Source organism: Lepidochelys olivacea, assembly GCF_965140295.1.
Source record: "Lepidochelys olivacea isolate rLepOli2 genome assembly, chromosome: 2".
Taxonomy (NCBI): domain Eukaryota; kingdom Metazoa; phylum Chordata; order Testudines; family Cheloniidae; genus Lepidochelys; species Lepidochelys olivacea.
The window spans coordinates 183856991-183878734 of NC_140412.1; the positions used below are offsets into that span (position 1 = coordinate 183856991).

Here is a 21744-nt window from a genome sequence, read left to right on the forward strand (position 1 = left end):
ATTGCCTTTGAAGAATCTGGCATTGGCCACTGTCAGAAGACAGGATACTGGGCTAGATGGACTATTGATCTGACCCAATATGGCCATTCTGATGTTCTATTGTTCTTACATTTTCAATGAATGAACTGTCCTACCTCCGGGCAGAAAGTATTATAACCAATACATGCTGTGGTGGCTTTCCGGCAAGGGAAAGATGGCAAGTGATTGAAACCTGTTTGCAGATGCAGGGTCTTGGGGGGAATCTTAGCTGCCAAATCTCTTGCAGGTCTGAAACAAGAACTGATCCCTGTTTGTGTGCTGAATGTTTCTGACAAGCAGTAAATCGTAAGAAAGGGAAACTATTTCAGTGGTCAACAGGGTGTGATTTAGCATTTCAGAGTAGAAAAAGGCTTTTGGGGCTGCTTCTGTCTTGGTCTATCCATGTTTCAAAACCCTCTTCATATTGGATACAGATGCTAGTACTTGTGGTTTGAAGGACAGAATCTCGGGTTGGCTGCCCCCGGCTCTGAGAATATAGCGGTGGAAATTGCAACTGAAAAAGTTGTCACAGGGATGAATTCCCCATTTTAAAGCAGAATGGGCAGGGGTTATTAGACACTGATCGGAAATCCAGAGAAAAGCCCCAAAGAGATTTGGGTGAGAATAAAATTGTTTTATGTAGGTGATGGTAAAACTGTCCTGACAGAAAGACACTGTGTATATGTAAATAGTTAACTATAGTTGTTTCACTTGTAATTTGTTAAAGTATTTATTTTCTTTGTGTTTGGGATAAGTTTTTGGGTGTCACCATGTTAGGCCTCATTGGGATGATGTGCAAATTTGTGTTGTAGGGTGTTACGATGAACTGGGTGAAACCTTGTTGTGGGTTGAGTTAAAACTTTCTTGAGATTGATAAGAGTGAACACAACCTTCAGTTCACATAAGGGCAAGGATGGGCCTCCACCAAAGAGAAAAAGGAGTATGTAAACCCTCCCAGGAGCTTTTGCTGAGTTGTGTGTGTGTGTGCATGTGCGTGTGTGCGCACGCACACAGAACAGGCAAAAAACAGAGACTCAGACAGCTGGCAGCTGAAAGCCCTGTGTCTGACCCCAGAATGGGTTGGGGTGCAAGCTGAAAAGAGTGTTCCTAGTTCTGGGAGGAAAAGAAGCTGTTTTGTGCTAGTTGATTCCTTTTGCATTCAGAGACAGGACTTTGCACATTTTTCGTAAATGAACAAAACTGCATCAAAGAAATACCTGACTATCACCAATTTATACTCCCAGCTGGAACATCCCCAGGGACCTAAATTTGGATGCTACTCGGGTTTGAAAAGGGAAACAATATTCTTTTGCGTAGAGACTGTCCGGTTTGGGCAATGTACACGGCAGAGGGGCATTTCTGGAACATGATGGCATATATCACATTGGTAGATGTGCAGGTGAACGAGCCCCTGGTGGTGCGGGTAATGTGATTAGGTCCTATGATGGTGTCACTTGAATAAATATGTAGACAGATTTGGCATCGGGCTTTGTTGCAAGGATAGGTTCCTGGGTTAGTGTTTTTGTTGTGTGATGTGTGGTTGCTGGAGAGTATTTGCTTCAGGTTGGGGGGCTGTCTGTAAGCGAGGACTGGTCCGTCTCCCAAGATCTGTGAGAGTGAGGGATCATTTTTCAGGATAGGTTGTAAATCTTTGATGATACACTGGAGAGGTTTTAGTTGGGGGCTGAAGGTGACAGCTAGTGGCGTTCTGTTATTTTCTTTGTTGGGCCTGTCCTGTAGTAGATGACTTCTGGGTACTCTCCTGGCTCTGTCAATCTGTTCTCTTCAGTTTGTGATTGAAGTACCTAATAAATGGCAATGAAGATTGAGGATGATCCCCATGCACATTCCCAGGCTTCATAAAGTAGGAATGTACCTCAAGGGTCCAATTGCTGTTTTCAGTGTACGTCACCTAAGGCTTTGCTTCCTTGGACTGTTAGAGAGAGTCCAGGACTAGAGCTACCTAGGGGACCCAGCCACTTACCGCTATGAAACTTAAGCATCATCCAGTAAAAACAGGTCTACAAGTAGATGTGATTAGTAACTAAAAGTCAAATAACATTTTTTTGTATAGTTTGGGATATTTTAAGGTGGCACCTTTAGACGGGGATTTGCCTGTGGGAGGATGTCATGTATAAACAGTGTCCCGTGGCCATTCTCAAAACTACTGCCCTTTAAAAGTGCACATTTTAGAGGTCTTGATTTTGGAACAAGAACAAGGCTACATTTTATTGTGAGACACAGCTGTTATTGCCAAAAGGGGTTATGCACATAAATTTGCATTTGTACTTCCTTTCTGTACTTAAAGAGATACCCACAATTATTTGAAATCTACAAGATATTTGTGAAGTTTGATTTTTCTGTTAAGAGTTGTGTAAATCTTATCTGGTGACTTATCACAATAGTGTGCTAATCCGAAATATCAACTAATTCCTATATGTGCTATTTCCCATGAAGACAAATCTTTCTCAAATACTTTAATTTGATTGGATTAGAGGCAGTACCAAGCTACAGCCTATATTAAAGATGCTTATATGTTTCACTTCTTATTTCCAGGTGAATTGAAGGATGATGATAACAAGTCAGACAAGAAAGATCAGTCTAGTATGGGAAATGAATCAAAGAAATCAGATGGTAAGGACCTAATTTCTATCACTTTTTCCCCCCACCACTGTATGTGGTGCAGTGCATTCTAGACAGCCAATAGTTTGTCCTAAAATTATAGTGTAAGAAATCCAGGGAAAAAATACTCTGCAACATTTGGCAAAACTCTTTGGGGCATCTTCAGATAAAATTGTCTCTTTCCTAAATAGTGTCTAGCAGTACTTAATTGTTGTGTTGGTATACCATGTTCCTTACACATGAACTCTCAAAATTTCTGCAAGAAAAATCCTGGATAATTTAAGCTTCTCAAAAGAGAACATGGTTACATTTAGCTCCATCTTTTTTACTTTAATTTGGTCAAACTCTGCTCTGAGTTACATCACTGTAAATGCAGAGTAACTTCGTTGACTTCAAAATTTAGCCTATAGTTTATAATCATATATCACACTATGCCAATATAGAAATAAGATTTTCCTGGTTTAACTGGTTATGTGAGAATTCCTTTGGAGTAGTGGAATCCTAAGTGAGATACAACAAGTATAGATGACCTTGTGTATCCCCTTCCCCATCTGGTGTAGTGTGCATGTTAAGGACATCCTAGAGAAGAGATATGGCTGGAATACTGCTGCATTCCAACAGGCCACAGCTGTGGAACAGCTTATTGGGTGTCATTGCAACTGGAAACAATTTAGAGCCGCCCTGAGGCTGCTCTAAATTATGCCAGAAGTCAAACGGATTCCCAGGAATCAAGGAAGTATAAAAGCGAACGTAAGCCACCTTTACTCCTCTCCCTTTCCTCAGGTGTGCCAAATGGAGTTGCAATATAGCTGAGGATCTGGGCCTATTGCTATAGGAATGATTTAATAAATGTTAATTTACATTTATAAATGGATACATAACTTGCTGTTACCTTTTACTCGTCTGTATATCTCAGTTAAATCCACTGAGAAAATGCAGTTTTCACCTTTATAGACACAATATGGTATCTTGTTTTGACTCTCAAGAATAATAATCCTATTGTAACTACTACAGCAAAAGTTAAGAATGACAATAATTATATCTTCTATTTCACTGAAATAAAATATATTCCCTTAATTGGATATATGTGAATGAATTACTCAATAAGTACATTGTCCTGCTAATTTTATAATTCAAAAGAAAAGGTGACTAACAACATAAATAATATAACACAGTGGATGCAAGAACATATATTAATTCTACATACATGAATATGTATTTTATAAAATTATCTTTTAAAAAAGGAATGTCTGTCAGGAGTTGCTTATTTTGTTAGAAAGCCATATTCTTTACACACTTGAGATAAATATCTACCAGCAAAAAACCCTTGGTCAAATAATGAAAAAAACAGAAAGGCAGCTATATTAATGACTAAATGATTCAGGTTCAGTTCACTACTGTTTGCAGACCCATGTTATTAATTAATCATGAATATTCAGATGACCTCTGTATGGTCATGAAAGTATTTGCAAATCCCCAAATCTTCGTGAATCTGTTATTGACGTTTTATTATCTACTATTTCTTGTGCACTGTTGAGAATAACTATTTGTTACTCTCCTGTTAAAAAGTGCGAGACATCCATTTAGAGAGCAGAACCAGTACCAGGTGATCAATCACATAGTAAATAGTCAAATGAAACAATGCAAGGACAACCCAGAGGCTGAGTATTGTTCATTCAGACACTTCAGACAGCTCTTACTTCATTGTCAGAAAGCAGAAAACGTTTGTGAATGATTTTCAAACCAAAGAAAAGATGTACACGTGTCACTCTCTTGTTTTGACAAATACTGTTCAATCATCTTTATCTGTTACTTGCTGTGGAACAAAGCACTTTACTAGCAGAGTGGGGGATCTAGAAAAAGAAGTGCTAGTTTGAGACACATGGTTACATGCAGAATAATGAAATATTTACACAGCCAACTTCAGGTAAGCTGGAGAGAGAGAGAGAGAGACTGTAGGGAAATAGAGTCACACCTGCATGTAATAGAACAGGGATTCTCAAACTTCATTGCACCGCGACCCCCTCTGACAACAAAATTACTACATGACCCCAGGAGGGGGGACTGAAGCCTGAGCCCAAGCCTCACTGCCCCAGGATGCGGGGGCCAAAGCCTGAGACCTGTCACCCAGGGCTGAAACCCTCAGGCTTCATCCCCGGGTGGTGGGGCTCAGGCTTCAGCCCCAGGCGGTGGGGTTCGGGCTTCAGCCCCAGGCGGTGGGGTTCGGGCTTCAGCCCTGGGCCCCAGCAAGTTGAACACCAGCCCTGGTGACCCCATTACAATGGGGTCGCGATCCACTTTGGGGGCCTGACCCACAGTTTGAGAACTGCTATAATAGAGTATAAGACCCTGATCTTGCAAAAGCTTACCCGTGCTTGACTTTATGCACTATCAGTAATCAGAATGAGTTCACAATATGTAAAGTTAAGCATGTGCATAAGTCTTTGAAAGTGCAGGGGCTAAGTCACTTAGGGCTTGTCTACACTGGCACTTTACAACTGTCTCACTCAAGGGTGTGAAAAAACACCCCTCCCTGAGCGCAGCAAGTGTCAGCGCTGTAAAACGCCAGTGTAGAGACTGCACCAGCGCGGGGAGCCGCACCCCCCATGGAGGTGGGTTTTGTTAGAGCGATGGGAGAGCTCTCTCCCAGCGCTCGGCCGGGACCACACAAGCCACGTTAAAGCACTGCTGCGGCACCGCTTTAGTGTTGCCAGTGTAGACTAGCCCTTACAGAATAAGGTATTCTGTAGACAGAGAGTCTGGGGAACTTAGCATAATCTTCTCCTTCTCCATAAAAGAGAAACTTTGCCGTAGCTGAGTAGGAACCAGCTTTTTGGAAGCTCCACATTGCATATTATAGAAACTGCTATACCTGTACATTAGAAGCCAAATCCTGAGGTCTTTAGTCAGGGATAATTCCAACTGCTTTCAAAGGGAGTCACTCCTGAGTAAGAAGCTGAGAATGTGATTGAAGAGCGTGAATTGTTAGCAGAATTTGGGTATTTCTGTTGTTCCCATTACTGTAGTATCGGAGTGCCTTGCAATCTTTAATGTAGCACATGACAACACCCTGTGAGGTAAGGAAGTATTTCCCCTATTTTACAGATGGGGAACTGACACATACGGGGGCTAAATAAGTTGTCCAAGATCACAGAAGAAGTCTGTGGTGGAGAAAAGACATGAACCCAGGTCTCCCAAGTCCTAAGCTAGCCCCTTTACAGTGGATCATCTTTCCTCTCCCTTCACTCTGTCAAACTTATTCTGGTTGATTTCAGCCAGACACTCATTGCTTTATTATAGTTCTTTACTTGTGAATATCCTTGCTTATGGAGCAGGCCCCCTGTTCAATAATGTATACTTTATCTTTAGTACTGAGAAAGGAAATATAGAATGGCAGCAACACAGTCTTATCAGAAACATCATCAGCATGAATAGCATGTCAAATGTTTCCATTTGGATAGAATATTATTAGAGAAGGTTGGAAAACCTATTTTTTACTTACTGAATAATTGCCTTGCTAAGGATGCAAAAGAAACAGCAGAACGGCAGACAGTAAGCAAAAAAAGTAGGGAGAGGATCCCTGTTAGGGATTCCACTGATCTACGCAGAGGCCACGTTGTTATCGTTGTTACTGGAATTTGTTGTTCTTGGGATCAAAGCACAGTTTGTTCTATTATTTCTATTAAACTAGGAATAATAGACAATTAGAAGGATTTTATTATGCTTCTAAGCATGTGAGCTTATCATTCTAGTAATAAACACTCCAGTTTCACATCTGTACTCTCTTGGCTGGAGGAACTGCCACTCTGAAAGAGGAAAACATGCCAAAGATAAGTGTGTAATAAGCAATGCTCCCATCTAGTGGCTAAATTGTAACCCCATGTTTTACCAGGTAGAAATTTCAAAAATATCACATTCCTCCTATTGAACATATTTGTCCTAGAATATGGAGAGAATATAGGTATGTTTTATTATTTTTATAAACCTAATCTACATTTCTGTGCATACCAGACTTAACAAGAAATCAGGAGTTGGTTTTCTGACATGAGCAGGCGAATATTGTTAACATAGCCTGTTCAGTTATGTTGTTATATGCTGCACTTGCAAACACCTACTTGCAGTCATTTGCTGCTGATTCTATTTGGCAATCACTCCCTAGTCACCCAATATACTGTAGCTATGGGCCAACGATTCCTTTTATTACTGTGCCCAAGTATCCTTCAAGAGGATTTTAAAATACCTGTGGTGGCAGATTAGTTAGTGTGATTACCTTAACTTCTGATATAATGCATTGTTGGTGAATAGAATGCTCTCTTCTATAGCATTAATTCATTTTAATGGCGATAGTTCCGTGTTTCTATAGGGCATTTTACTACTTGTGTTAACAGATGTCCTTTCCTGGTGTCACTCTGAACAGTGGAGCTGTTATTAAAACATATCAGCTGCATCAAAGAGTCCACCTCTCTTTGCAGCCTCCTTCTGAAGTGAGCACTGGCATTAGGGTTGCCAACTTTCTAATTGCACAAAACCAAACACCCCTGCCCCGCTCCTTCCCTGAGGTCCCTCCCCTGCCCCGCCCCTTCTCCGAGGCCCAGTCCCCGCTCGCTCCATTCCCCTCCCTGTGTCGCTCACTCTCTCCCACCCTCACTCACTTTCATTGGGCTGGGGCAGTGGGTTGGGATGCAGGAGGTGGGTGAGGGCTCTGGGCTGGGGGTGTGACCTCTGGGCTGGGGCGAGAATGAGGGGTTCAGGGTGCGGGAGAGGGCTTTGGGATGGCACAGGGGTTAGGGTGCGTGGGGGGGGGTGTGAGGGCTCCGGCTGGAGGTATGGGCTCTGGGTGGGGCCAGGGATGAGGGGTTTGGGGTGCAGGAGGGTGCTCTGGGCTGGAGCTGAGGGGTTTGGAGTATGGGAGGGGGTGCAGGCTCCGGCTGGGGGTGTGGGCTCTGGCTGGGGGTGTGGGCTCTGAGTAGGGCTGGGATGAGGGGTTTGTGGTGCAGGAGGGGGCTCAGGGCTGGGGAGGGGGTGTAGGCTCTGGAAGAGAGTTGTGGTGTTGGGGGGTGCAGAGTCCTGGCGGTGGTTACCCCAGCTCCCAGGAAGTGGCCGCCAGGTCCCTTCAGCCCCTCGGTGCATGGGCAGCCAGGGAGGCTCTGCGCGCTGCCTTTGTGCCCACAAGCTTCTCCCCCACAACTCCCATTCATCACGGTTCCTGGCCAATGGGAGCTGCAGAACCGGCACTTGGGGCGGGGGCAGCGCGCAGAGCCTCCCTGGCCCCCCCATGCACTTTGGGGTTGCAAGGACCTGGCAACCACTTCCAGGAGCTGTGTGTTAGCTCTGGGCCCCTGCTGCGCTGTTGACTGGACTTTTAATGGCCCAGTCAGCGGTGCCGACCAGAGCCACGAGGGTCCCTTTTCAACTGGGCATTCCAGTCGAAAACTGCATGCCTGGCAACCCTGACTGGCATGATTTTCAGTGTTGCAGTGCAGAGTTATATGTCTATCCAGCCAAAATCAATATCCAACAGTGAAGGTAGGCTGCTGCACTAAGGAATCTCTATCTTGTGGCAAAGTCCTGCTCACCTTACTCACATAAGTAGGCTTGTTGTCAATGGGACTGCTCAAATGGGTAAATGAGCAAGATTTGTCCTTACTTCCTAGAAGTATGGCAATGGTAATGAAGGTAAATTTGAGACCATATAAGTAGAGGTGTCCAAAGCTCCATAAATATTAGGCTGATTTCTTCCATGTTGACAGAAGCATAATTCTGTTCAGCTTTCAGCAGGGTTCATGAGGCAGATATGATAGCTATCCCCTTTCCTCTGGTCCTCACAGTTTCTATGCTACCTGGGACACATCACAATCCAACTTCAAAGGAAAATTGGGATCTCAGTGGGACTCGCTGGATATAAATTATTCCCTTCCTTCCTTCCTTTCTTCCTTCCTTTATTTGTTATTTCTATTGCTAATCTAGGAATTGGGGCTGATTATGCTAGACTCTATGCACATATTATAAAGACAGTCCCTGACCCAAAAACTGCCCTGGAAGGCATGGTAACATGGTGCTGTCCAAACACACCTTTGCTTGTTACTACACAAATGCTTAATTGCTGTCCAAACATCTAATTATAGTTCACTAGCTGGATAACTATGCAAATAAATAAATAAATAAATAAATAGTTATTATTCTCTAGTCTGGGCTGGGGCATAGCTATGGCTTATTTAACAAAAGGTGATACCAAAGGCAAGTTTTAATTTGAAAAGACAAAGGTATGTACTATATCTGTTTATTATTTTTACTCTCCTTTAATGTCGACTAGGTAATAAACAGAATGTAAATGTGATCACGGAAGTTAGTTACAGGAACCCAGCCTTAGTGTTCAACCCTGATCTCAGGTATATTGTTTAATCGTGCCATGCATTAGATGACGAGAGCAAGAAAATGTTTGGATAAGTAACTGAAACCTATCATACTTCTTCATACTTCTTTTTGGTGGAAATCTCATGAAAACAAAGGATTGGGGTGTATGTGCCCAATTTCCAGCAATCCCTTCTGGAAGAACAGAAAGCACAGACTTTCTTATGGTTCTTGGTTATTTCTACTTCCAATCTCAGTTGAAGCCAGGGTGCAAAACTTGGCATTAGGAAATGCAGTGTGTCTTGATTTCAGCTTTGGGGTGAAGATCTAGCACAGTTCTTATTGTACTTTAACTGGTTCACTCATCCCAGTTGCATGTCTTGAGAAATCAGCTGTCAGTGCTTGTGTGTGCTGTTTGTCTAGGTAACTTTAAAAGATGCATACTCAGGTTAGATGTTGGCATTTGGCCATAGTTCTACTTTGGAGGCGATGTAGTGCTGCAATACAAAAGAAGTGCTCAGGAGTCACAATGCTTCCCCCCATCTCCTTGAAATATAAGGGGAATGTGAACCTGCAAAATCCCTTGTGACAATTCCTCCCACCCCCTGCAGAGCCTCCAACTTTGCACACTGCCTAGAGAGGTGGGGCTATGGTCCCACTGCTAGTCTACCCATTTTAGGGCAGTTTGCACCCCTGTGCATAGACAGAGTACTTCCTGCTTTCCACCAAGGAGGGAAAGTGCTCCTTGTATCTTCCCTCCACTAAGTCCAGGGACAATCAAGTCTACTCTGACATGTCCACACGGTCATATTCTGGAGCAAGATTGTGCCCTTAGAGTGAAACCAGATCACAGCCGAGGTAAATAACTGAAATAGAAAGCAGACAGAAAAGCTTCTCAAGATGGAAGGAAGAATATGGGATAGCTGCTGAAGAGATATTAGTAACGAGAAGCAACACATCTTATCTTCCCCACCCCACCAGTAGTCAGTCTCAAGTTTGCACATCCCCTCAGATCATGGCTATTCTAAAAGATATGGAAGATCACAGGATGACTATGAGCTGCCAACATGATGCAGCTGTGAAAAAAGCTAATGCGATCCTAGGATGCATTAGGCGAGATATATCCAGTAGTGATAGGGGAGTGTTATTGCCATTATACAAGGCACTGGTGAGATGTCATCTGGAATTCTGGTCTCCCATGTTTAAGAAAGTTGAATTCAAACTGGGACAGGTGCAGAGAAGGACTACTAGGATGATCAGAGGAATGGAAAACCTACCTTATGAGAGAAGACTTAAGCAGCTAAGCTTATTTAGACACAAGAAGGCTGAGGGGAGATACAATTGTTCTCTATGAAAACATCAGAGAGATAAATACCAGGGAGCGAGAGGAGTTATTTAAGTTAAGCACCAATGCTGACACAAGAACAAATGGATATAAACTGGCCATCAATGAGTTAAGGCTTGAAATTAGATGACTGTTTCAAACCATCAGAGGAAGGAATTTCTGGAACAGCCTTCCAAGGGGCTCTGTGTGGGTAAAAAAACCTAACTTGTTTCAAGACTGAGCTCGATAAGTTCATGGAAGGGATGCTATGATGAGACTGCCTACAATGGCATGTAAGTGATCTACAACTGTTGTTTGCTAGCAGCAAATATCTCCAATGGCTGGCGATGGGACACTAGATGGGGAGGGCCCTGAGTTACTACAGAGAATTCTTTCCCAAGTGTCTGGCTGGTGGGTCTTGCCCACATGTCAGGGTCTAACTGATCGCCAAATTTGGAGTTGGGAAGGAATTTTCCCCTGGGTCAGATTGGCAGAGACTCTGGGGGTGGGGGAAGGGAAAGGGGATCACCTTCCTCTGCAGCATGGGGCACAGGTCACTTGCTGGTTTAAACTAGTGTAAACAGTGGATTCCCTGTAACTTGGAGTCTTTAAATCATGATTTGAGGACTTCAGTAACTCAGCCAAAGGTTATAGGTCTATTCCAGGAGTGGCTGAGTGAGGTTCTGTGGCCTGTGATGTGCAGGAGGTCAGACTAGATGAACAAGGTGGTCCCTTCTGGCCTTAAATTCTATGAGACTCTGGGCCCTAATCCTCAAAGGTGGTTTTTTTCACCTAATTCCCATTGATTTCATTGGGAGTTAGGAGTCTAAATACCTTTGAGGATCTGGGCCTCTGACTGCAGCATTGATATGTCTAAGTGAAAATGTGAAACCTAGAAAGAAGAAACACTGTAACTAGGAAGCATACCGTAGTCCAATTTTAAAGGGATACTGTCCAGATTGTCAGTTGTGTTTTGCTTTGTCAGTACATACATCATCCACTGTGCTGCCGGATGGTTCTGTTCTTGTGGGCAAACATAAAGATGTTTCAGCTTATTTGGCTTGTTCAAACCAGGACTAGCTTCAACAGAGTCAATGAATGGTAGACAGTCTTTCTACAAGTTAGCTTTTTGTGCCTGGTGCTTTAATACTGCATTTAGAAGGGAGGCTCTTGTTCCACCCAAACCGAATGGGGGAAGTAAGGGAGGAATTGACTGAATCACAGTTCATTCTTCGCTTTACTCTTAGAGTGCTGCAGCTGTGTGCCATACCTTAGTCAGCACAGACTGTAAAGTCATAGTCTAGGCTCAAGAGACTATTATGTGCCATCTCCTATTCAAGGGATCCAGCTCCAGAATCTTTTGCTGACCCTTGGTTAGCCTTGGCTGTACTGGTGCATCAAACTGATGCTATTTCAAATCAGATACCAAAAAATTATTCACCCTCCTTGTGCACAGACAGCACCAGCATTCTAGCTGCCACCTGTAAAGAGCAACTCTTGAAATGCACTTTATCACATCTTTATTAACAACAGCATATTCATAAGTTATTTATTTGATCATGAAACGTACAGTAAGTTTCTGCACTGGTTTTGGTAGATTGCTGAGCAAAGTACAGGAGCTTAGGAATATGACGGTGCATTCACTGTACATTGCAATGTCAGACATTTTTGACATACTCGTTATTTTTCTCCTGTGCTATGAATTTCCAAAATGTGCTTGTAATCATGGGGGAAATATATATATATATAATATAAACTAATCTCCCCCTCAAAAAAATGATTTTAGGTCGAATGTAATAGAAGCTGTCAGACAAATACAAGTCTCAAGATCAATGTGAACAGGACATCAAATTATCTGAAGTCATGAATGATTTAAGGATAATTATGTGCCAAAACCAGAAATTCAGAATCTCTTCTATGCTAATACCATTTTTCCCCCTAGCAAAATCAATGTTAAAGACTTCGGTCATCAGCTAAATCAAACAGATGTTATTTAAAATCAGATACCAAATAAGTATTCAATAATTTTTCCCTCAGTGTTCATTCTCAGTTTTTCTGGCTAAACAGGACTCTGTCACTTTGAAGTTATGTTCTGTTTTCTTTAGCAAGAATTATCACTCTAAAATTTCAGATCCTTTAAAAATAAATAATGGAGATGAATTAAAACATAATATGTTGCGTTTCCTCTTTGTCTGGTTGATTTACTGTGCTGTATCTCTTGGGCCTCTTCCTTACTGTCTTTCCTGACACAACAGAAACAAGAGAGACTCACAAATGTGCAAGTTGTTCATTCGTGGTCTAAATGTTCTTTAAAAAGGCTTTCCCAATCTAACTAAAGCTGCTAAAAGAAATCTGTGAGTGTTAAAACTCCAAAGAGTCATCTAGTGGTTGGAGTACGACACTGGGTCGTTTTATTCCTAGCTGCGAAACTTTAACCAAGTAAATATAGCTAAAATTTTCAAACTAGGGTGCCTAAAGCCAGGACCCATGTGTAAATGCATATTTAGGCACCCAATGGGGACAGATACTTCAGCACCTTTTAAAATCAGGCCACTTATTTAGGGGCTCAGTCCTGCCAGGTGTTGAGCAGTCTGGTCCTGCTCTAGTAGAGAAGTTAAATATTTGCATTAGATGAGTGTCACAACAGTATATATGAAACAGGAATATTTCATTCAAATAATAGAATAAAATTCAAATTGCCAACACAGTGGAAAATTTGGTGATGTTCCTAAATCATTGAAATGAAAGATGAGGAAAAGTTCAAATAAGTCATGTAGTCCATCACCTGGCCGTAGTTGTATTGTCCCTCTAATGCATTTTATTGCCCGGTGTAATTTTAAATGTCAATGCAATAGGAATTCCACCAGGGGGACAATTCCACAGCTTAATAGATCAGGAAGTTTGATAAACAGCCTAAATGATCTATTTTTTAATGTCATCCCATTAACACTAATTACATCTGTTAGGATATAAGTATTCAGGCCTGTCCGCAAAGGCCTATACTTCAAGAATGTATGTATATGTTTATCACTTAGCAAGTTATAGAGGTACAAAACAATAATCAAAATCAGTCTGCCTGTTTATAGGCCTTCTCTCACTATGATTGTCTAAGGCCTTGTTCTTAGGCTAAGGCCTTTGGCTAAACAGCAGGGGCAGCCATAAGCTGGGAAGCGAACAGCCACATCCTCACCAGTTACACTGAAATAAGGCAGTTTTGGGCTATTAAAAAGGTGATCTAATCTATCACCTCCAGAGAAAGGGAAGAGCCTAGAAGATGTAAAGAAAACTTAGTTTGATCACATCCTGTCTGGCAAGAACTCACTTATCAATAGCTGGGGTGTGAAATCCTCATTTCTTCGTTGTTCTATTATTGTAGTCCCCATTTCCCTATTGTTTGTCTGTGTAATCTCTGTCTGGTTCTGTGATTGTTTCTGTCTGCTGTATCATTAATTTTGTTGGGTGTAAACCAATTAAGGTGGTGGGATATAATTGGTTAGATAATCATGTTACAATATGTTAGTATTGGTTAGTTAAATTTCAGTAAAATGATTGGTTAAGGTATAGCTAAGCAGAACTCAAGTTTTACTACATAGTCTGCAGTCAATCAGGAAGTGTGGGGGGGCGGAATTGGAATAATGTTTTGCTAAGGTGGGGGGAACGGGAACAGGGACACAGGCAAGGCTCTGTGGCGTCAGAGCTGGGAAAGGGGACACTGAGGAAGGAAATTGGAATCATTACTTGCTGGAAGTTCACCCCAATAAACATTGAATTGTTTGCACCTTTGGACTTTGGGTATTGTTGCTCTCTGTTCATGCGAGAAGCACCAGGGAAGTGAGAGGGTGAAGGAATAAACCCTCTAACATCTTGGTGCCGTGACTCGGATGCATCGCTTCGGACAGGGGGGTGGAAATTGTTTCTTTTGTTTTTCAGACACTCTACAAGCAAGCTGCCACCAGCAGAAGACTAACCCAGAATACCATGGATATATGTTTTGTGGTGTTCGTCTGTGGTGTTTGTCTTGTTGCTAGCATTGTTGTGTTTCAGTGAACAGAAAAACCTCATGACGTGGGTGGGGGATGGCTTCGAAAGGCTAACCTGGGGGGGAGATGTGTATGGGAATGCAAAATGCTCAACTAGGAGGCCAGCACCTGTGTAATAGCTACTGTGGTACCTGGAATGGCAACTAAGGTGGTCTCCACAAGCCCTGTGGGAATAATGAGAAGGGGAGAAGCTCACTGTGAATCAGTACAGAGGTGTGTGAAATGGTGTAAATCCAGAGAAGATATTTGGATGTGCCCCTCCTTGATGGCCAGGGAGGAGCATATCCAATGGCCTATGGCAAGGGCTGGACAATTGGGTGTACTGTGTATGAGGTGTTTTGCTGGGAATGTACATATTACTAGGGAGCACAATTACACCAGCCCATAACCAAACTACACACTGTTATCTGGACATTGGTGCACAAATGGATCTGTGAATTTTATTGCTGTGAATAATCAAACTAGGGCATACTGCCTGATTCCATATCAAGTGGTTAAGTTGGTTTGGACAATAACCCATTTCTCTGTGGACATTCAGTGGACTTATAATATGAACAAAAGCACGCAAAACCTGCAGGGGCAGCTTGTTGCAACTGCCAGCAACTGGACACATTAAGATCTTGGCCCTGTCGAAGGAGAAGAGGCAGAGTTTTGGTGGTGGCTCGGATGTTGGACCATACTGCAGTGGTCAGGACTCTCGGTGTTCCTGTGGATTATTTTAGCGGCTGCTGTATTGTTAAGTATACTTCTGTTACATTGCATATGAAGATAACCTATAAGTAATGTAGTAAGCACTCCCCCACCCACAGTGTACTAGACAACCCGGACCCAACCTTCTCGGGCCCACTATAATGGGAAGTCTGGAACACTAATTGGAATAGGTGTGGTATGCCTGTATGAGAGAAGGTGCAGGGCACGGTATTATCCAAGGGGCAGTGGGACAAATGGAATATCGACACCTTCCACCTTGATGCCTGGCCCTATCAGGAAATGTGTTGCCATATGTCCTATGCTTTTCCACAGATATCTGGGCAGGAGGATCCCAAAAGAAAAAGGGGAAAAAAAGGAGTGGAGTGTTTGGCTATAGATATTCAGGCCTGTCTGCAAAGATCTATACTTTAAGAATTTAGGTATATGTTTATCACTTAGCAAGTTATAGAGGTACAAAACAAGAATCAAAATCAGTCTGCCTGTTTATAGGCCTTCTCTCACTATGATCATCTAAGGCCCTGGTCTTAGGCTAAGGCTTTTGGCTAAACAGCAGGGGCAGCCATAAGCTGGGAAGCGAACGGTCACATCCTCACCAGTCATACTGAAATAAGGCAGTTTTGGGCTGTTAAAAAGGTGATCCAATCTATCACCTCCAGAGAAAGCGAAGAGCCTAGAAGATGTAAAGAAAACTTAGTTTGATAGCATCCTGTCTGGCAAGAACTCATTTATCAATAGCTGGGGTGTGAAATCCTCATTTCTTCGTTGTTCTATTATTGTAGTCCCCATTTCCCTATTGTTTGTCTGTATAATCTCTGTCTGGTTCTGTGATTGTTTCTGTCTGCTGTATCATTAATTTTGTTGGGTGTAAACCAATTAAGGTGGTGGGATATAATTGGTTAGATAATCATGTTACAATATGTTAGTATTGGTTAGTTAAATTTCAGTAAAATGATTGGTTAAGGTATAGCTAAACAGAACTCAAGTTTTACGATATAGTCTGCAGTCAATCAGAAAGTAAGGGGGGGAATTGGAATAATGTTTTGCTAAGGTGGGGGGAACGGGAATAGGGACACAGGCAAGGCTCTATGGTGTCAGAGCTGGGAAAGGGGACACTGAGGAAGGAAATTGGAATCATTGCTTGCTGGAAGTTCACCCCAATAAACATTGACTTGTTTGCACCTTCAGACTTCGGGTATTGTTGCTCTCTGTTCATGCGAGAAGGACCAGGGAAGTAAAAGGGTGAAGGAATAAGCCCTCTAAGAACATCCTACAAACCACCCTAAATAATTCCTCTCTTTCCTTGATGTTTATACCCTTCAAATATATTGCAAATGCTACAACCTCAGATCAGACCTGTCTGATATGCAGGTGTCCAAGGGAAGACAGGACATGAGAACTCCAGACAACACAGTTCCCGCTTTAACGACAGGGTTGTACAAGACCTCAGTTTCTAAGCTGCTTTTGAGGCACTTAATTTCATCCCCTCCTAATGTATCAAAAGGCCAACTTTCTCTCCAGCTGCTTCCTCTTCCTTTGATGCGTCTCTTTGAATTCCCCCAGGTCTCTTTGATCCTTTTGGATAGCAGTAGCACATTACTAGAGCTGGTCAAATAGCATCTGTCAGATCAAAAATTCAACAAACTTGAGGACTTTTGTGGGGCAGGATGTTGTGATTCGTTCCCAGGGGTCGGCAACCTTCGGCACACAGCCCATCAGGGTAATCCATGAGACATTTTGTTTACGTTGACCGTCCACAGGCACGGCTCCCCGCAGCTCCCAGTGGCCGCAGGAAGGCTGCCAACCCCTGCACTAACCAGTCCTGTTAATTGCAAATGTTTCCCCTGTGTATAAATAGTCACAAAATGTTTTGGATGAATAATTTTCAGATTATGGCTTATTCAGAACCTGTGTCTTTAGGTTATTTGCCATTGTGTGTGTTGCCAGAGGAGTTGTGGATGCTTAGCATTATTCCCTAGCACCCTTAGCTGGCACAAGAAAAAGCAGTGCAGTGCTCTGGAGATAGTCGTGGCTATTCTGCCGTAGGGAGGGTTTCTGTAATGTGAGTACTTAGGGAGACAGGAGAGAGAAAAGGTATATGTCAGGGGATGAGGTGCTCTGGTGCTCCAGGTACACTTGGATAGTGAATGCAGAATATGTTGGAGATGCAGCATAGAAACGACTTCCATGTCTTTAACTTTTGTAGTTGTTTTCATATAATTGACACAAAATGTTATATAGATAGCATAGCAAATACTTCTCTCTCTCATGGTGACATAATGCTCTTCAGAAGCATTACATGGCATGATAGTGAGGGGACTATATTTGTACATTGTAAGTATTTTTTTCCAGAACTGAACTGAACTAGAAGACAGCCACAATCTCGTTAAAAGGAAAATCTTGGTGCAACCTTAACCACAAAGTCCCTTTTTAATCCCAATATGTCTGTAAGTCTATAAGGTGCCACAGGACTCTTTGACGCTTGTAAAGTCCCTTTATGTTTCTCATAATTATTAAGAAATTTTTATAGTTGTAATGGAATATAGGAGTGATGAAATAATCAAATATATGGAATGGGATTTTATATATAAAATCACACAGAAAGGAAAGAGCACATGATGGTGTGATGAAGTGTATGGATTTTATCAAAAGGGATGGCCACATTACTCACCCAAGACAGCCAAGTAGGTCATCCCAAAAACTGCCTGTGATGAGGTATATCAGACCCTCTGAGGTCCCCTGCTGGAGGCCTCGAGGACCTGCCACACCCTGCCCCAGAAAAGGGCAGTGGAGAGGGTCCTCCAAGCTGCCTAGAGTGGCTGTGTGGGACACAGCCAATCATGGCCCAGAAGGTCAGTATAAGAAGAGCTGCAGGGCCAGAGTAAGTTTCAGTTCTTTGCTGGAGCTATAGGAGTGTAGATGGCTGAGGGAGCTGCAGGACCTTGGCTAAGGTAGTGCTGCCAGAAGCCGGGGAGAGCGAGAAGTAGCCCTGAGCTGGTTGCAGGGACTCCATCAGGACAAGGCCCTGAGGTAAGGGTGATGATGGCAATGGGGAAGTGGCCCAGGGAATTAGAGCAGCAGCACGACTTAGATAAAGGGACACAGCAGACAGCTGCTATCTTGGGGAGGGAGAAGACTTTGTCACCAAGGAGAGAGCCCTGGGGCACTGCTCTATCCTGGACCAGGGACAACTTGAGGAAGACATTACACAGGACACTAGGAGAGACCCCTGTTGGACTTGTACACAGGAAGAGGCTTTGCTTTCATTACACAAACTGACTGTGTGTGACTCGGCCAGAGGGTTGAGTCACCAAAGACACACCAGTGAGAGAGAGAAGGCATGTGCACTTGGGCAAGGGTGGGGGTGGGGGATGGGGAGCGGAGCACTGGCAAGAGGTGAGTTTGCCCTGTTACACTGCCAATAAAATATTTGTGCCACACTGCGTTATCATGTGTTCTGTATTTGTAGGGGGAAAATGTTAAAAATATTTTAGATTTTAAAATGTCAGGCCCAACTGTGTCATGTAGACACAGCACTGCTTTGGGAGGAGGTGTGGAGTTGCATCAACCGAGTACAGTAGTCGCTCTGGGAGGTACTGTTCCTGGAATAAGCGTAATACTTTCCAAAGTTCTGGGGGGCAGGCACCCAGCTGGTAGAGAGAGAGTCAGAGCTGTCAGATCTTCAGACATTAATTACTATTGGTTGGATCCTTGGATGGTGTAAATTGGCGTAGTTCCATTGACTTCAGTTGGGCTACTCCGACTTATCCCAGCTGAGGATCTGGCTTAATGAGTCACACATAGCAGGCTTAGGTTTTCAATCAGTTTAAACTCTCACCCCAACTCTGAATGACTGAGATTCTGTTCCTGTGCCTTACTGGGTAGCAGATTGCTAGAGTTTCAATTAGACAGGCATAATTACTACCAACTGCTTCAAGTTCTAATTCTTGTAAGCTCAAGGACTTGTAGACATTTGTTTTGTCAAAAAGAGGGAGGCGAATAGAGAAGATTAATCACTGGTTTTCTATGATCAGCAACCAGCCTCATAGTTGTAAAGATATATTTATATATTGCACAGTAGTGCGTAAGGCAGTGAGATTGATGTATCATAGTATATGTGGATTTCAATATGTTATCCAAAACAGTCACATAAGAAACTGGTAAATAACCAGTTAAATGCACACTAGTTGAAAATACTATAGTATAAATTATTAATAATTGTATGTTCTGTACCAATTTGCAATCTAAGACCTGCAAGGGGTACTGTTATAAAGTGGAGTACAACAGGAGTCCCTGTTAAGAGCCATGCATTTGAATATTTGTGGTAGTGATCACGAGACAGGTCTAAAGTCAGCATTGACAAAATATAAATTTGACAGCAACCCTGGAGGGGTACACATATACACATACATACTTGAGATCATTACATGAAATACATGCCTAGACATTACTTAAAGCCTTCCCAGATATAGAATGGTATATATTTCTTTTTCACTTATCTGCAGTAATATGTGCTAATTTTGTGGTGAACCCAGTTTGGGTATACGTTAGTGAAATGAAAATGAGCCTTAATCCTACTCGGGGCTAAAGTTGTGTTAAAATTCCACATTATGGTAAGGAACCCTTTTTGTACCCAAAGAGAAATCCAGCTAGAAGGCAAACACATTTTCTGCACCAAAGAGCATCCTTCTGAAAGCAAAACAATTAAACGATTAGAGTTTTATACTGCATTTTAGGCAAGTACAGACCTAGAATTTTCTTGATGGTAAAGCTGGTAATGTGGTGGATGGGAGTGAAAGGCAATCTGTGCTCCATTTGCCCATAGAGAACTTTCAAAGTCTGGGGAAAATGTATTTCTTTCCTTTCCATTAGCAGGAAAGGAAGGATGCTCTTGTGATTAAGGTATGGCATGGGAATGGGAGATGGGACACTTAGTTTTACTTGCAGCTCTGCTATAGAAGTCGTTATGTGACCATAGCCAAATAATTTAGGGCCTGATATTGAGACATGCTGAGCACCCACAGCTGTCATTTACTTGCAGTTAGGAGTGCTCAGGATTTCTGCAAAAGGATACCATTAACCACTGGTGCTTCAGTATCTCCTCTTTAATATTGGGCTAATGATATGACCTCACAACAGCCCTGTGAGAACTGTTAATGTTTGCAAATCAGCTGAGCTCCTTAGATGGGAGGCATAAGAAAAGTATAAATTACTTGACGTTGTTAGATTTTCTACTTATTAGAGCTGAGAATGTTTAATGAAATTAAAATAAAACCAGTGAAATCCAGTGAGTCTAACTCTCAATGTTATAATCATCTTGGCAGATAGGATACCATGTGCAGATTTTTTGAATCATTGCAGCAATTTACAGATGAGCATTATATAACACAAAATCCCTCTGCTGAGTGTACAATAAAAGAGGCAAATCTGTGGGCAGACAATGCTGTACAATCACTGCTGTGTTTTATGTATTCAGCAGATACAATATTATTCATCTTAGATGTAGTTAAGAAATCAGACCTATGCTGCAAATCCCACGCTCCTTGCCCAAAGGAAAAGCTGTCGTCTTTATGGAGACAGACCAGACTGGCTTCAGAAAGTGGCAGAAAGAGATTTGTGACATAGTCACTTCTGAGGCATACAAAGGATTATAAATCAATTCATTGTTACTTGAGATGGGTTGGGTAGCATGAACTATCCAACCCCTCAGCAGCAACTAGTTGATATGAGTGGGTGATAGAACATGGGTGGCTAAGCAGAGGTGCCAAAGATATTCACAAGAACCTAATGGTTTCAGAACTGGTTTGACCCCTTTCTAATCAAAGTACAGTTTTCAAGTTTATAAATTTTCAGGAGGACGGGGGGGGGGGGGGGAGGAAGGAATTGTTTGCTCTGAATACAGTGATTTCTTTTTCCTGAAAATAATGAAAAATGCCTCTTGATTTAGCAGAGCATCTTCCTTGTGGAGATCTATTCAGTGTGAAGATTTGACAATGGAGTTAGTGTCATGGATTAATGTAGTCCAATATACTTTACTTTTGAATCTTGGAGATATTATTTGCCAAGCTAGCTATTGTCGCTTTTAACTGATCATCTGGGATCTCTGAGATAGTAAAATCTGTGGCTTTGTCTGTTATCACTATGGAAGACAAATATAAAATTCAAATTTTAAATGGATCTTAGCTTATAGCTGAAGTACCAATGTCTTTGCCTTGAAAGAACAAGTCTTAAAGGACTTGTTCGTGTGCATTTTGCTTGCCATAAATTCACAGCACAATAGGTACTGCTGCTATTGTGTCATGAATGAAGTCTATGTTAACTAGATCCTGATACTGGAAGGTTTTATTTCTCTTCCATTTGCAAACTAGTGATTTCAGTAACATCTCCTTTGGATTTATCTTAATTTGGGCATAAATGTCATGCTGATTGTTTTGACCTTACTCACCCTATAATTGGGTCAATCTTAAACACCCAGCTCTGCTTACACCCCATAATCTTTGTCCATTGCCTTTGCTTTTCCTGATCTGTGTATCTTGACCAGAGACTGCACATATACTGTATTATGTGGTGCTGTGAGCAAATATCTCCTAGAGATTTGAACATGACCACCAAAGTCTCTCACTTGTGATCTGATCTGAGCTAGTACTTCAAATTCGCTATGTCGGACTGGTGTTCCATTTA

At 42.3% G+C, this 21744-nt stretch overlaps 1 protein-coding gene across 5 annotated transcripts in view; it reads left to right on the top strand.

Annotated features, from left to right (window-relative positions):
- Positions 1-21744, top strand: part of PDE1C (phosphodiesterase 1C) — a gene marked incomplete at its 5' end in the record, with an annotated part of 501954 nt that overhangs the window by 454044 nt on the left and 26166 nt on the right. For 3 of the 5 annotated variants that reach the window (XR_014710093.1, XM_084618217.1, XM_084618218.1), the window contains one exon: positions 2575-2652. Coding sequence is in view for 4 of the 5 variants with exons in the window: in XM_084618217.1 (XP_084474343.1) it covers positions 2575-2652 (78 nt within the window). Of the gene's footprint in view, positions 1-2574; positions 2653-3423; positions 3515-14245; positions 16230-21744 lie in introns of those variants that run through there. The other 2 variants (XM_084618216.1, XM_084618219.1) reach the window with 2 other exon arrangements.